General features: G+C 37.9%; 1 protein-coding gene across 3 annotated transcripts in view; it reads right to left on the bottom strand.

Annotated features, from left to right (window-relative positions):
• Znf326 (zinc finger protein 326) overlaps positions 1 to 16,054 on the bottom strand; it is a 45,632-nt gene that overhangs the window by 14,557 nt on the left and 15,021 nt on the right. For all 3 annotated transcript variants that reach the window (XM_052735630.1, XM_052735631.1, XM_052735632.1), the window contains one exon: positions 10,673 to 10,784. In XM_052735630.1, coding sequence (XP_052591590.1) covers positions 10,673 to 10,784 — 112 coding nt within the window. The remainder of the gene's footprint in view (positions 1 to 10,672; positions 10,785 to 16,054) is intronic.

Raw genomic sequence — 16,054 nt, 5'->3', positions numbered from 1 at the left:
AGCTAATGTCCTGGCCTAGGTTTCTGCCAGAACACTCCCTACCCATGGGCTTCTCCATGTCACCTCAACCTTTCCACCCACCCTGATCCACATTCCAGGCTTGGACAAGGTGCACATCCTGTACACCAACCCAGTCCACCTCACTTCATTCCACCTAAGTCATTTCCAACCGTTAGGCCCAATCAATCCATTGGCACATCCTCTCTTCTGCCCCAACCTGTTCTGTCCATATCAGACTTAAAACTAACAAAAGAAGTCCACATGCCCAGATCGCATAGCAAATATAAACAATATGAAAGATCAAGACAGTATCTCCTCTCCTACCAGTTTCGCACAAATACTTGCCAATAAAAGTTACCTAGATGAACCTCAGGACACAGACTTTAAAAGAACAATCATAAACTTCATCAAAGAATTCAGGAAGTTTAAGGAAGACACAAAGAAACATCTCAATGAAATTAAAGAAACAGAATTTAAGGAAAATAAATGCCTGAGTGATGCCTAAGAAAACACAGACAATGCTGAAGGAAATGACGATGCTAACCCAGAACTTGAGAAGGGGATTCAATAAGGAGATAAAAACATTGAAGAGAACTCAAGCTAAAATGAAGACGGAAATGAAATCTCCAGTAACACAACTAGAACTCAGAAGAAAACCTTACAAGTAGAAAGAATCAGGCAGAAGATAATCAGGATACAAAGTAGAGGTCCCGGACCAAATAAACTAAAAATTAGAAAACAAAAACCACAGGAAAGAAACATATCAGAAAAGTGGGACACCACGAAATAATCAAACCTTCAAATTATAGACATGGATGAGGGAGATGAATCCCAAGTCAACGGCATAGACCAGGTAATCAACAAGATTATAGAAGAAAAACTTCCCCAAACTAAGGAAAGACACATCCATACAAATACAAGAAGTACACAGAACACCAAATAGACTAGACCATAAAAGAGACTCCCTATTGGAATATCATAGTTAAAACACTAAGTATATAGACTGTAGCTAGAGTTTTCCTGCCTGGCCCACAGTCAGGACAAATCTCTCTCACCCGCCAGTCCCACAGCCGCTCAGACCCGACCAAGTAAACACAGAGACTTGTATTGCTTACAAACTGTATGGCCGTGGCAGGCTTCTTGCTAACTGTTCTTACCGCTTAAATTAATCCATTTCTATTAATCTTGCCATGTGGCTCGTGGCTTACCGGCATCTTCACATGCTGTTTGTCATCATGGCAGCTGGCAGTGTCTCTGACTCAGCCTTCCACTTTCCAGCTTTATTCTCCTGCTTGTCCCGCCTATACTTCCTGCCTAGCCACTGGCCAATCAGTGATTTATTTAATGACCAAACAGCAACACACTTGACATACAGACCATCCCACAGCAATAGACCTAACAGAGAAAGTGAACTGAAAGCTGCAAGAGAAAAACTGCAAGTCACATATAAAGGAAAACCTATCTGAATAACAGCTGGTTTCTCAATGAAAACTCTGAAATCCACAAGCCTGGAGCAATGCATTCCAAGTCCTAAAAGCCTATGTCAGCCAGCCCAAACTAATATACCCAGCAAAACTATTCGCCATGATTGAAGGAGGGAGAAAAACTTTCCACAATATAAGCACCATAAAAAACATATCCAACAAACCAAACCTAAGGATAACACAGGAAGCAACAGTTTGGGCCAAAGCGAGGAATAAACATAGCAGAGATTGTAGAAAGAAATGTGAAACCATAATTATTAAAACACAAAGTACCACTGAACACAAACAACACCAAGAATTAACAACACAATGACCATAATTAAAACATACATTTCAATAATAACTTTAAGTATCAGAGGCCTCAATTCTCCATTCAAAAGACATAGGCTGACTGAATGGATCAAGAAACAAAATCTATCTGCTGTCTATAAGAAGGACATCTTTAAAGACATGCACTGCCTTAGAATAAAAGCATGGACAAAAGTACTCTAATAAAATGGTACCAGGGAAGCAATCAGGCCATCACTATCCCAATATCTGACAAAATAGATTTCAAACTAAAACCAAACAGAAGAGATAAAGAAGGACACTCCATTCTAATAAAAGGGATTGTTAACCAAGAAGACATTACTATTCTAAGCATACAAGCACCAAACTGTGGGGCATGCTATTTCATTTAAAAAAAAAAAAAAGTACTACTACTGGATTTAAAGACACACATTAACATCAATCCATTAATAGTAGTAGGGGATTTCAACAGGGTTGCTGTGGTGATATATTGTGTACCCTAATAAAAATTGCCTGAAGATCAGAGAACAGAACAAGCCACTAGATTAAACATAGAGGCCAGACAGTGGTAGCACATACCTTTAATCCTAGCACTCAGGAGGCAAAGATAATCTGGATCTCTGTGAGTTGAAAGCCACCCTGGATTGCATGATATTGACTTAGTCTAAGAGAGAAACAGAGCCAGGCAGTGGTGGCACACACCTTTAATCCCAGTACTGGGAAGCACACATGCCTTTAGTGGCTGGGCAGATTAAGGTATATAAGGCATGAGGAGACAGAAACTAGAAGCCTTTTCGGCTGAGGAATCCCTTTCAGCTAGAAGCCCTTTCGGCTAGAGCTCTTTCTGGCTGAGGAGTTGGTGAGGTAAGAGGTGGGAGTTGTGGCTTGTTCCTTTGCCTCTCTGCTCTTTCAACATTCACCCCAATATCTGGTGCCAGGTTTTTTATTAGAAGACCATTCAGAAATTTGGGTTACATCTCGTGGTGACACACACCTTTAAACCTAGCACTTTGGAGGCAGAGGCAGGCAGATCTCTGTGAGTTCAAGACCAGTCTGGCCCTGCAGAGTGAATTCCAGGACAGCCAAGGCTACAGAGAAACCTTGTCTCAAAACACACACACAAGGAGATTTCAATACACCATTTTTTTCAATAAACACATCATCTAAAACAAAAATTAGAGAAGCATCAGATTTAATTAACATTATACATCAAATGGACTTAACAGAAACCTACAGAATATTCCACCCAGACACCAAAGACTACACATTCTACTCAGGAGTACACTGAAACTTTGTTAAAATAGATCATATCCTGAGAAACAAGACAAATCTTTACCAATTCAAAAGTACTGAAATCATTCCTTGTATCCTATCTGAGCACAATGCAATAAAATTTGAAGCTGATAGCAAGCATCCACTATTGAAGATGTCAGAAAGAAGAAATCAAGAAAGAAATTAAAATTTTGCCTGGAGTTAAATAAAAATGAAAACACAGCAAAACCTCTGGGATACATTGAAAGCAGTCTTATGAGGAAATGTGTAACTCTAAGTCCCTACAGTAAAAATTAGAGGGAGCACAGATAAATGATAAAGATGCAAATAAAAAATTTGAAAAGAACAAACCAAATCCAAACCCAATCAGCAGCAAGAAATAGTAAAACGAAAGGTGAAATCAATGAAACAGAAACAAAGAAAACAGTACAAATAATCACTAAATCCAATCTGTTTGAGAAGATAAACAAGATTGACAAACCCAAGGCTCAACTAACCAAAAGAAAAAAAAAAAAGGACCCAAATTAACAAAATAAGAAATGAACAAGGAAGCTTTACAGCAGACACCAAAGAAATTCAGAATATTATAAGGTAATATTTTAAAAATGTGTACTCCCATTAAGCTGGAAAACCTAAAAGAAATGGATGAATTCCTAGATTCTGCCAAAGCATTAAAATTAAACCAAGAAATCAGCAACCCAAATGGACTCATAACAAATGAGGAGATTGAAATAATAAAGAAAAAGAAAAAAGCTTTCCAGCTAAAACAAAAATTTTTTTTAAAAGAAAAGAAAACAAGCAAACAAAAATGTCCAGGGCCAGATGGAGTCGCAGCAGAATTCTAACAGACATTCAAATACCACAGCAAACCCTTCTTCAAAAAAGAATTCGTCAACCCAATTCAAAAGAACAGAAACAGAAAGAGCAGTCCCAAACTCCTACTAAGCCAGTACCACTATAATAGCAAAACAGGTAAAGACAGCACCCTTCAAAGAAAAAACTGCTGGCCACTAAACATAGACTCAAAAATACTCAATAAAATATCTGCAAACAGACTGCAGACATACATTAGAAAGATTATCCACCATGTCCAAGTTGGCTTTACCTCTGAAATGCAGGGCTGGTTCAACATACAAAAGTCAATAGATATTATAAGTCACACAAATGAATATACAGAGACAAAACTTAGATGCAGAAAAACTGACAAAATCCAACATACCTTCAAGATTAAAGTTCTAGAGAATGTAGGGCTAGAGGTGACTTCACCAACATGATAAGAGCTATATCTGAGAATCCCACAGCCAACAGCATCCTAAACGGAGAAGATCTAGAAGCAATCCCACTCAAGGCAGGAACAAGACAGGGATGCCCACTATCTCCACTCCTTTTCAATACTGTACTCCCAGCACTAGCTGGAGCAATAAGGCAAGAGAAAGAAATTAAATGGATACAAATAGGTAAAAAAATCCAAACTATTCTTATTGCAGATGACATGATACTATACATTAAATATTCCCTAACTCCTAGAAATGGGAAATTCAGCAAGGGGGCGGGATACAGATCAACAGCTTTTCTATAAACCAACAACAAACATACAGAGAAAGAGATCATGGATACACTCTCATTCACAACAGCCTCAAAGAAAATAAAATATCTAGAAAAAAACCTAACCAAAGAAGGGAAGGACCTCTAAAATGAAAATATATGTAATTCAATAAAAAATGTAATAAACCACATAAATTGACTTAACAAGAACCACATGATCATCTCAACATATGAAGAAAAAAGCCTTTGACAAGATCCAACATACCTTCATGATAAAAGTCCTGGAGAATGTAGGGCTGAAGGGATCATACCTCAACATAACAGAAACTATACATGAGAAACCCACAGCCGATGTCATCATAAATGGAGAAAAGCTCGAAGCAATCCCACTGAAGTCAGGAAGGAGACAGGGCTGTCTACTATTCTGATTCCTTCTCAATAATGTGCTTGAAGCACTAGCTGAACAGGAAGGCAAGAGAAGGAAACTAAAGGGACACAAACAGGGGGAGAAGTCACACTGTCCCTAGTTCCTAGTTGACATGATACTATGCGTTACAAAACTGTACCAGAAAACTTCTAGAGATGATAAATTCAGCCATGTGGCAGGATACAAAATCAACCTGCACAAATCAATAACTTTTCTATACACTAACAACAAACACACAGAGGGAAGATCATGGACACACGCCCATTCACAACAGCCTCAAAGAAAATTAAGTCTCTACGAATAAACTTAACCAAGGAAGTGAAGGATCTTGAAAATGAAAATTTTAAACCTTTGAAGAAAGAGATAGAAAAGACACTAGGAAATGGAAAGATATCTCATGTTCAGGGGTTGATAGAATTAACATTAGAAAAATGACCATTCTAGCAAAAGCTACTTACAAGTTCAATGCAATCTCAATCAAAATCCCCATCTCATTCTTCACAGAAGTAGAAAAAACTATCCTAAAATTCATATGGAATCATAAAACACTCCTGGTAGCCAAAAAAAAAAAAAAAAAAAAAAAAAAACTAAACAAAAAGAACAATGCTAAAAGGATTACCATTCCAGATTTTAAGATATATTGCAGAGCCAAAGTAATAAAAGCAGTATTGTACCGGCACAAAAAACAGACATGCAGGTCAATAGGACAAAAATCAAAGACCCAAGCATGAGTACACATACCTTCAGTCACTTAATATTTGACAAAAATGCCAAAAACATAAGCTGGAAAAAAAAGCATCTTCAACAGATGATACTGGGAAAATTGGACATCCATATGCAGAAGAAAGACATTAGACCCATATCTACCACCTTGCACAAAAACTAATTCCAAATGGATCAAAGACTTAAAAGTGGAGCCTGGAACTGCTAGAAGAAACATAGGCAGTGCCTACATGATATAGGTGCAGGGAAGGACTTCCTGAATAGGACCCCATTTCCCAGGGACCAAGGACAACAACTGACAGGTGGGGCTTCATAAAAAGCTTCTGCACAGCTGAAGAAACAATCAACCAAGTGAAGAGGAGGCCCACAGAATGGGAGAGAATCTTTGCCAGCTACACATCTGACAGAGGATTAATATCCAGGATTTGCAAAGAACTCAGAAAAACAAGAAGACTCATTTAAAAAATGGACCTGGGACCTGAACAGAGTGGTCTTGAAAGAAGAAAAAAAGGCGGGGGGGTGGGAGGGGTGGAGTGGGGGCTAAGAAATATCTCAAAAAAAAAAATATTCATGGTCCCTAGCAATAAGAGAATGCAAAACAACTATAAAATGTCTTCTTACCTCAGTCAGAATGGTAAACATTAACAAAATAACCAACAACAAATGCTGGAGGGAATGAAGGGAAAAGGAAACCCTCATTCACTATTGGTGGGACCGCAAACTGGTGCAGTCACTATGAAAATAAGTATGGAGAATGCTCAAAGAGCTACAAATAAATCCACCATAGGACTCAGCTGCACCACTCCTTGGCATATGCCCACAGGACTCAGCGTCCTGCTCCACAGATACTTGCTCTGCCGTGTTTGTTGCTGCTCTATTCACAATAGCTGGGAAAGAAAAACAACACAAATGTCCTTCAACTGACAAAAGGATAATGAATATGGTGCATAGACATTATAGAATACTATTCAGCTCCAAAGGAAAATGAAGTCATAAATTTTGCAAGTTAATGGATGAAAGTTAAAAAAAAATCATATTAAGTGAGTTACCCCCAGACTCAGAAAGACAAATGGTGTGTGTTCTCTCTAGGTGCAGTAGTGGCACACAAAGCTTGGCAGTAACCAATAGCTCTCTGATTGGACTAAGAGCTGCTCAACTAGAGAGAAATCATGCCTGATCCCAGAAACCTAGCCAACTACCTAGGGCTAGTGAAGTCATGGATCTTGAAAGAGAAACTTCACCACAACTAGCACCTTACCAAACCAGAATAATCCCCAAGTACACTCTAAATATTTGTCCTTATACCCACAGAGAAGTGTAGTCTTTACCCCTCGTCAAGGAAACTTCTCTCTGCAACTGACAAAGACCATTACAGAAAACCACAACCAATCGAAACGTAGAGCTGTGGAGCCCAGTCCCTAAAGCAACTCCCACACCTAAAGCTTGAGGAACACTGGAGAAGAGGGGAAAGACTGTGAGAGCCAGAGGATCGGGGAATTTGTTGAGAAACTGTGTCTCCTAGTAATGTCAGATGCTACACCCACAGAATCTCACCAACATGACTGCCTAAACATGAGCTGAACGAGAACATGCCAAAGTGGATGGGCTCCACCCTACACAAAGACCTACAGACAACTGAGGAATGCTGAGAGTGGGAGACATAGCTTCCCTAGGGAAGAGCACACCAACTGGTTGTTCAACTCCAAACAATCAGACCTTAAAACACACATACAAGTAACATTATACCTAAATATCTTGTATTTAGGAACATATGTGTAGGTACATATACATACATGCAAGTAAAAATTAATGAAAGAAAGTCCATGAATTTCAAAGACAGCAAGGAAAGGAATATGGGAGGGTTTAGAGGGAAGAAAAGGAAGGAAGAAATAATATAATTATATTATAATCTCAAAAATAAAGTATTATACAAAAACAAACTGTAAGCCCTCTTTATGGAGTAATTTGTAGTATGTTTAATTCTATTGTTTCTCAAATACTAGTAAATTAGGAGCAATAAACCAGAAAAAGAACAGTTTATTAAAGCTAGATACAAGATTATAAATGCATATCCAAGAGCCTAAATTCAAAGACAGAACATAGTTTGCAAATTCAGATGCAACTAACATTCTTTTCTACACCTTACACACATTATAGCAGGTAACAATAGTTTCCTATTTAACATGAATGGAAATTCACACTGTAAATAAAGCCTCCCTCAAGAGATTTCAAACACTATGGGTTAAAGATAAAATGTGAGTTACATAGAACATGGACACTTTTCCTGCTACATACACAACCTAAACTTAAAAAAAACAAAAACATTGAGTAAGAAATTTTCTGTATTTATACTTTAGAAATTTTATATTCTTTATTCTAACATAAGGGGGAGTCTTTAAAATTTTTCATGGTAGCATTCACACCTTTTATCCCAGCACTCAGGCAGAGACAGGCAGATCCCTGTGAGTTCAAAGCCAGCCTGATCTACAGAGTGAGTTCCGGAACAGCCAGAGCTGTTACACACAGAAACCCTGTCTCAAAAACACACACAAAAAAATTTCCTGATAGAGAGGCACATGCCTTTAATCTTGGCAACTGGAAGGCTGAGAAAGGAGGCTCACAAATTCAAGGCCAGCATGGGATACATAGGGAAACCCTGCTCCCCTGTCTTTTTCCCTATAAATAATTTAATTTTAAATACGTATTTTCCTACTTTTATCCTTATCTCCACGTTATTGTAAATTCTATAATCTTCATTTTTAACAATGAGCTCATACAGCAATGAGTCAAAACTTCTATCAACTTCATCATTCTCTGGAACTGATATGTAGTTCCCATTAATACTTTAAGTAAATCATGATGTAATGAGAATTTCTGTAGATTAAACTCTGTGTTTTAGATTATTTCCTTGGTAATATCAATGAATACAAAGTTGCGAACTTTTTTAAATTGCCACCTGATTTCTAATAGTTATAATATTATATCATTCCCCACTAAATTTTGAGTTAATTTGATTATACCTCAGCTAGCAAATCAGTCTTTTTCTAATGAAACAGCATGTTACTTATTTTTCATTTTACTTAAATTACTAAAAGTCTCAATATTTTCCCTAAAGATATTAACTAGCTATATTCCTTCACTAAATTACATATCAGATGTCTTAGTTTTCTTTCTTTAAAAAAAGGGGGGGCTGGACGCACGCCTTTAATCCCAGGACTCAGGAGGCAGAGGCAGGTGGATTTCTGTGAGTTTGAGGCCAGCCTGGTTTATAGAACGAGATCCAGGACAGGCACCAAAACTACACAGAGAAACCCCGTTTCAAAAAAATCAAAAAAAGAAGGGGGTAATTTTTAATCAAAGTTAATGTTTAAATTAGCTATCAGTCACTTCTTACAATTATATTTTCTAAGACCATTTGCTTTCAAGTTTTGAGTCCTACAGCTGGAGAAATGGCTCAGTGATTAAAAGCATGTGCTGCTCTAGCAAAGGACCCTGGTTCAGTTTTCAGCACCCACATGGTGGCTCCAGTTCCAAAGGATCCTATGCCCCCTCTGACCTCTACAGGCACTGTACATATTTGGAGCATATGCATACACGCAGGCAAAGATTCATATCCATAAAATATAAATAAATCTTTTTTAAAAAAGGTTTTGAGTCCTCAAGTAAAATCTATTCATTTTTTAAAATTCATTTTAAGTTTTATTTATGTGTATGTGTGCGTGGGTATCCAAGAAGGCCAGAAGAGGCCACTGGATCCCTTGATGTTGAAGTTACAGGCAGTTTTGTGCCTCGTGACCTGGGTGCTAGGAACCGAACTTGGGTTCTCTGGAAGAGCAACATATTCTTTTAACTGCTGAGTCATCTCTCCAGCCCTTCATCACGTCTTTTATATCTATAGATAACTGATTTTAAGCCCGGGGGAGTATCTTTCAGAGAAGAAAATCCTGTATTTTCTCCTTTCGTTTTCCATTGCTTTTTAAATTTCTAATCTTCCTAGATGGGATAGGAAGATCTAAACTGACTCTAAAATTTAGTTGTTCGACCAAATCTTATTTAGCACATCATTAATAATATATATTACATTTTTATATAAATGCAGTCTGTTCATAGGCTAATAATTCTGTCATTTGCCTATAACCATTTTTTTTTCAGCCCTGGCATCATGTTTAGCACTCATCAGTGTGCTTCATTAGAACCTTACACATTTGTACATCTGTAGGCTCATGAACAGGTTGGAGAGAAAAGTTCTACTTCCTTGAGACAGGCTCTCTCACTGAGTACTGAACTAGGCTGACAGACAGCAACCTCAGCAGCCCTGCTCTCTCCAATCCTGACAGCATGCACAGCACACCCCCTCTCAGTGGGTCCTCATGCTTGTGCAGTGTGCACTAACGCTGCAGTATCGCAAAGGTCAGTACTATTCATTTATTATTCTCTTCAGAATTTCCTCTGGCATCTCTATTGAAATAAGTTATACACTGATAACACTCAAGCTTGCCCAGCCCAGACTATCACTTTGTCTCTGCACAGTCAAAGCTCAAGACTATGGTCTTTGGCCTCCACTGCCCAAGTGCTCAGATTACAGGTATGTGCCAGCATACTTGGTTTATGCATCACTGAGCAGTAGGTAGTTTATACAGGGCTCTGGGTGTCAAGGCAAGCACTCGACCAACGGAGGTACACTCCTAGCACTGTTCCTTTGTTTCTTTAGTCACATCTTTTCTGCTGACTAGAACGTTCTCATATTCTACTTCACAGAGTTCCCATTTCTACGAGACTTTCCTTTTGAAATAGGGTTTTAGTGTGTAGCCTAGCCTGAAGTGCCATAGGCTCACAAGTACAGATTACAGGACGTGGCACCATGCTTTGCAAAGGTACCCAGCTTAGAGAACTGTCTTTTATAAGCCTCATTTTTGATTTTGTGAACACAAACCTGTATCCATCTCCATATTTCTCACTGTTTTTTTCTCGTCTACGTCTTTGCTTCTCTCGTCGAGCCTCAATTCGCCGCTTTTCTTCTTCTTCATTTTTAGGATCAATTTTTGCTAAGATATTAGGGGAAAAAACTTCATTTTAATACATACACTGTAACATTCTTTATCTGTTTCATTTCTTTGTGATTATTTGCTACATATTTTTGTTTAAATCTGCTCATTTTTGCTTATCCTTACCAAAATGGATAGTATCCATAGAGCCTAAAACTCATCTTGAATAGCTCGCATACTTTGAGAAACACTGAAGGAGCCTGACCTGGATAAAACTCCAATTCCAGTAACAGTCAGGCCTGAATACAAAAAAACCTCACATCTATATTATGAGGGTGGTCCCAAATTTTCTTAAAATGTGTATCTACAGATCTCCAAAATAAAAGCAATTTTTAAAAACTTATTCTAGGATAAAATAGACAAAACATAAAATTTCCCATTCAAACCATGTTGAAGTGTTGAATTCAGTAATATAAACAGCATTCCCATGTTGTGACAACACCACCACTATCTAGTTCCAGAATACTTTCATCACTCCAAACTGTAACTGTAGCCATTCAACAGTCACTCCCCACTTCAACTCAACTCTAAGATATTAGTAATTACTCATGTCCTCTCTATACTCACAATATTTGATTTAAATAGAATCAGTAAATCTCTCTTTTTGGTCTTGCTTTTATTTGGCATGTTTTCAAAGTTCATTAGTTATACCATGTATCAGTACTTCACTCTTACAATTCAATACTCCACTGTACAAATAGATATTCATCGAAGAAACACTAATGTGCTACCACTTAATATACCCATCCGTACTGTGTAATGGTTCCTGTTTTTATACATCCTTGCCAACACTTGTTATCCACCCCTCATTATAACATCCTAGTGGGTATGGGCTGGTACAATGGTATCTCATTACTTGGGGCTGCAGAGATGGCCCAGTGGTTAAGAGTACATACTGCTCTTATAGGAGACACAAGTTCAATTCTCAGCAGCTAACAACTGCCTGTAACTCCAGCTCCAGAGAATCTGACACTTTCTTCTGGCCTCCTTAGGCACCTGCACTCAAGTGCATAGACTCACATATAGCCATACAAACCTAAGAGAGGAGGGAAAGGGAGGAGAGGGCAGAGTGGGGACGGAAGGGAAGGCTCTTACTGGGCTAGGATGAGCTTAGTTGGTGAAGTGCCGGCCTAGCACTCATGAAGCCCTAAATTCAATCCCAGAACCACATAAACCCATGTTGTGGCACATGCTTGTAACATTCGTAAGAAGACTGAGGCAGGGAAAAGAAGCTCAAGGTCATACTTAGCTACACAGCAAGTTTGAGGCTAGCCTGAGTTCAGATCCCTAACACCCACTTAAAAAGCTGGGCAGGGTGACAGACACCTGTCATCTGAGCACTAGAGAGGCAGACTGAGGAGAATCTTTGGGGCTTGCTGGCCAAAAAAATCAAACCAAAATTGGTAAGTTCAGGTTCACTGAGAAACCTTGTCTCAAAATAAGTAACTAAAAAAGCAACTGAGGAAGATGCCTAGTGTTGTCCTCTGGGCTCCGCATACATGTATCCCTCGCCTCCCCCACCCACATAAACATATAACACAAAAAATAAATAAATCAGGACCAGTAGCCTGTGTTTATGCTTCAAGCACCTGGAAATGGAGGCAGGAGCATGTCGAGTTTAAGTCATCCTCCATTACAAAGCAAGTTGAAGGCCAGCATGGGATAAATATATTCAAAAATAATTAAATATAAATAAGTAAATAAATAAATGAAAAATGATATGAAGCAAATTCTGTTATGACCATAACATTAGGCACAGAAACAGCTTTAGAATAAATCCTGGCTTTGCCACTTACTGGTTGTTTGACCTGGGAAGGAAATTACTCATTTGCCTTTGTTTTGTCAGTTGTAGAGAGTTGGACACAAATAACTTCCCATGATCAATTTGGCTTGAAAATTATACCAAGTAATGCATGTATGCTCTTTAACACAGTGCCCATGTGCAAGAAGCATTCAGTAAATACTAGGTTACTATTAACACTTAAAAATCTGGGGCTAGAGAAATGGTACTGAATGAATGATCTTCCACAGGGCCTGGGTTCAATTCCTGGCAGTTCACAACCATCCCTAACTCCAGTTCCATGGAAGCAGGTATGCACATAGTACAGAGACATGCATACAGGGAAAACACCCATACACATAAAATAAAAATAAATAGGACTGCAGAGAGCACTCAGTGGTTAAGAGCCCTGGCTGCTTTTCCAGAGGTCCTGAGTTCAATTCCCAGCAATCACATGGTGGCTCACAACCATCTGAAATTGGATCCGATGCCCTCTTCTGGTGTGCAAGTATACATGCAAAGCACTCAAAGGCACCCCAAAAAAGAAAAAACAATTTTAAAAACATGTTTTTATCAAACTGTATACACTTACTAATCCTTAATTTAAATGGAAATAATAAGTTAAGAAAAACAAATACATTGTCAGTATTGCAAACTTATATAATAATTACCTACTTTATTAAAACCATTTAACTGGAAACTACTCTGGGCTTTAGTGTTCCTCTACTCCTTTTGGGAAGAATTCTTACTATCACTTTTCTTTGAAGCAATCCCTTTGACAAGAACACGTAATAAGAAGTTCATTGCAATACAAACAATATCTTATTTTTCAAACTGGACTTAAGAAAATTATAAATTTTTTAACCAAAACAACTTTAAAATAGCCATTCATTGTAATTATGCAACTCTTCTTCAGCTCCAATTCAGTCAGGTAATTGCACAAGACAGATGCTAAAGAAGATAGCAGTTGACAAGGGGGATTACAATACCATCTACCTAGAAACACCAAAAAGAGAAAATCAAAGCAAAATAAATATGAAAAACAAAAACTCAGTATACAGTCAAAAACACACAAAACATTTACTGAATATTTTATGCTTTCTCAGAAAATACTAACAGATATTTCCTTAGCTTTTTTATTTATATTCTTATCCGAATCTAATCTGTTCAAACATACTTTACCCAATTTCTCCCTGTTAAGCCTAAGGAACAGATTAGCTCTTAAAAACTTTGTCTTTCTAAAGTACAATTAATTCATTTAAAGTGTATTATCAAAAAAGAAGTACCAATTTAAAAATGAAAAATCAGTAATGTGCACAAATCCAGTGGTCATTATTACCTCCGATATATGTAAACATCACAATCAACTTTAGAACACTTTTATTGGCCCAAAAAGAAACCTTTATCACCTTTCATGTCCCAAATTCCCATTCCACAGACCAAAATGTTCTCTGTCTCTACCGATTTCTCTATTCTGGACATCCCGAGGAATACAATTATGCAACATGGACTTTGTCATTGGTTTCTTTCATTTATCATCATCTTTTCAAATGTTCATTCAGTTACAGCATGTATGCTTACTTCATTTTATTTTATAGCTAAATGTTCTATTATAGCATACCACAGAATATGGACATACCACATTTTATCTTTTCATCCCTTAATCAATATCTGGGATTTTTCCCCTTTTGACTATTTTGACAAATGCCTTATAAACATTTGTATATATTTGTATCACTTAACACTAGGGCTTTTGAGAAAAGGCATAGATACAGAATATACATATACAAACCTAGTTGACGAGGTCTGTAATACATCTAAAGTATTGCAATTTGTATATGCAATATTGTATATGCAATCCATCATTGGCCAAAACATTTTTCAGCATATAACTATACATGCTTTTGTGTGGACTGCTAGTTTTTTCTAAGCATATATCCAGGAATGAATTGCTGAGTCATATAATTCAGTTTAATCATCTGAGAAATGCCAGACCCTTTTCAAAGTTCATGCCCTGTTCACATTTTTACAACAGTGTAGAAATTTCTCCACAGCTACCAGGCACACTGATGAATGCCCATAATTCCAATGATCAGGACCTAATGCAGGAGGATTGCTAAGTTGGTGTATGTGCTGCCAAAGCTAGCCTGACCACTGTAGTGGTTTGAATGTAAATGGCCCCCATAATTTCACAGGGAATGGACTATTACAAGGTGTGGCTTTGTTGGAATGGTTATGTCCACGTTGGAGGAAGTATGTCACTGGGGGCAGGAGGGGGAAGGGAGGGACTTTGTGCTCAGGATACCACCAAGTGTGTGTCAGTCGATTTCCTGTTCCCTGCAAGATATAGGACTCTCAGCTCCAGCACATCTGCCTGCATGCCACCATGCTCCATCATGATGACAATGGACTGAACCTCTGAAACTGTGAGCGAGCCACCCCATTAAATGTTTTCTTTATAAGAGTTGCCATGGTCATGGTATCTCTTCACAGCAATAGAAACCCTAACTAAGACAACCACCTGGAATTGGAAGCCATCTCAGACTACATAGTCAAATACATAGCCAGCTAGGACTGCAGTGCATGACCACATCTCCAAAAAGGAGGAAAGGGAAGGAGGTAGTGAAATGGCTCAGTAGATAAAACATTTGTTCTCCAAGTCTGGCAACTTGAATTTATCCCTAGAACCCATGTAAAGGTAGAAGGAAAGAACCAACCAAGTTGTCCTATGACTTCCAGATGTTCTCTCTCTCTCTCTCTCTCTCTCTCTCTCTCTCAGTAAATCAATTATTTTTTTGTAAAGCAATTTCTCCACAGACTTGCTAAGGCTTGTTATCAATCTTTTTATTCTAGCCATTCTGGAGGACACAGAGCATCTATTTCTGGTACTTGTTTACATTTATCTGATAAGTGACTTCTGATGAGCTTTACATATGCTTATTGGCCACTGATATGTCTTTTTGAATAAATATTGCATATATTCCTTGCCTAGTTTTCAGTTATTTATGTCTTTTTGTTAGAGAGTTAAAGTTCTTTATATACTCTGGATATAAGTCCTTTCTCAGATACAGTTTGCAAAAATACTTTTTGACATTTTATGAGGGATAGAAGATAGGGTCTTTTCTACCCTAAACTGATTTCAAATTAATTCTCCTGCCTCAGGCTCCCAAGTGCTGAGATTACAGATGTGCACTACCACATACACAATTTCTTTTTACTTTTTATTAATGGTGGCCTTTGAAACACTAAAGTTTTTAATTTTGACGAAATCTAATTTACTCATTTTTATTTGTTGCTCATGCTTTTGGTGTCCTGTGTAAAAATTCCTTGTTAAATCCAAAATTATGAACTAAGCTTTGTGCTAAGAGATTTCTGAGATCTGTTCTTAGGAGCAGTTCTTGCATGGTAATCTTTGTATGACTAGTCAGCTAGCTCAACCACTTACACAAAGACTCTTCTCTCCTCTCAACAGTCAAGCCAGTGGATCATG

The sequence above is a fragment of the Peromyscus californicus genome, unplaced genomic scaffold (assembly GCF_007827085.1).
Source record: "Peromyscus californicus insignis strain IS unplaced genomic scaffold, ASM782708v3 Scaffold_13__1_contigs__length_99412109, whole genome shotgun sequence".
Taxonomy (NCBI): domain Eukaryota; kingdom Metazoa; phylum Chordata; class Mammalia; order Rodentia; family Cricetidae; genus Peromyscus; species Peromyscus californicus.
The sequence above is the reverse complement of the archived record's forward strand: the minus strand, read 5'-3'. Positions and strand labels throughout refer to the sequence as shown.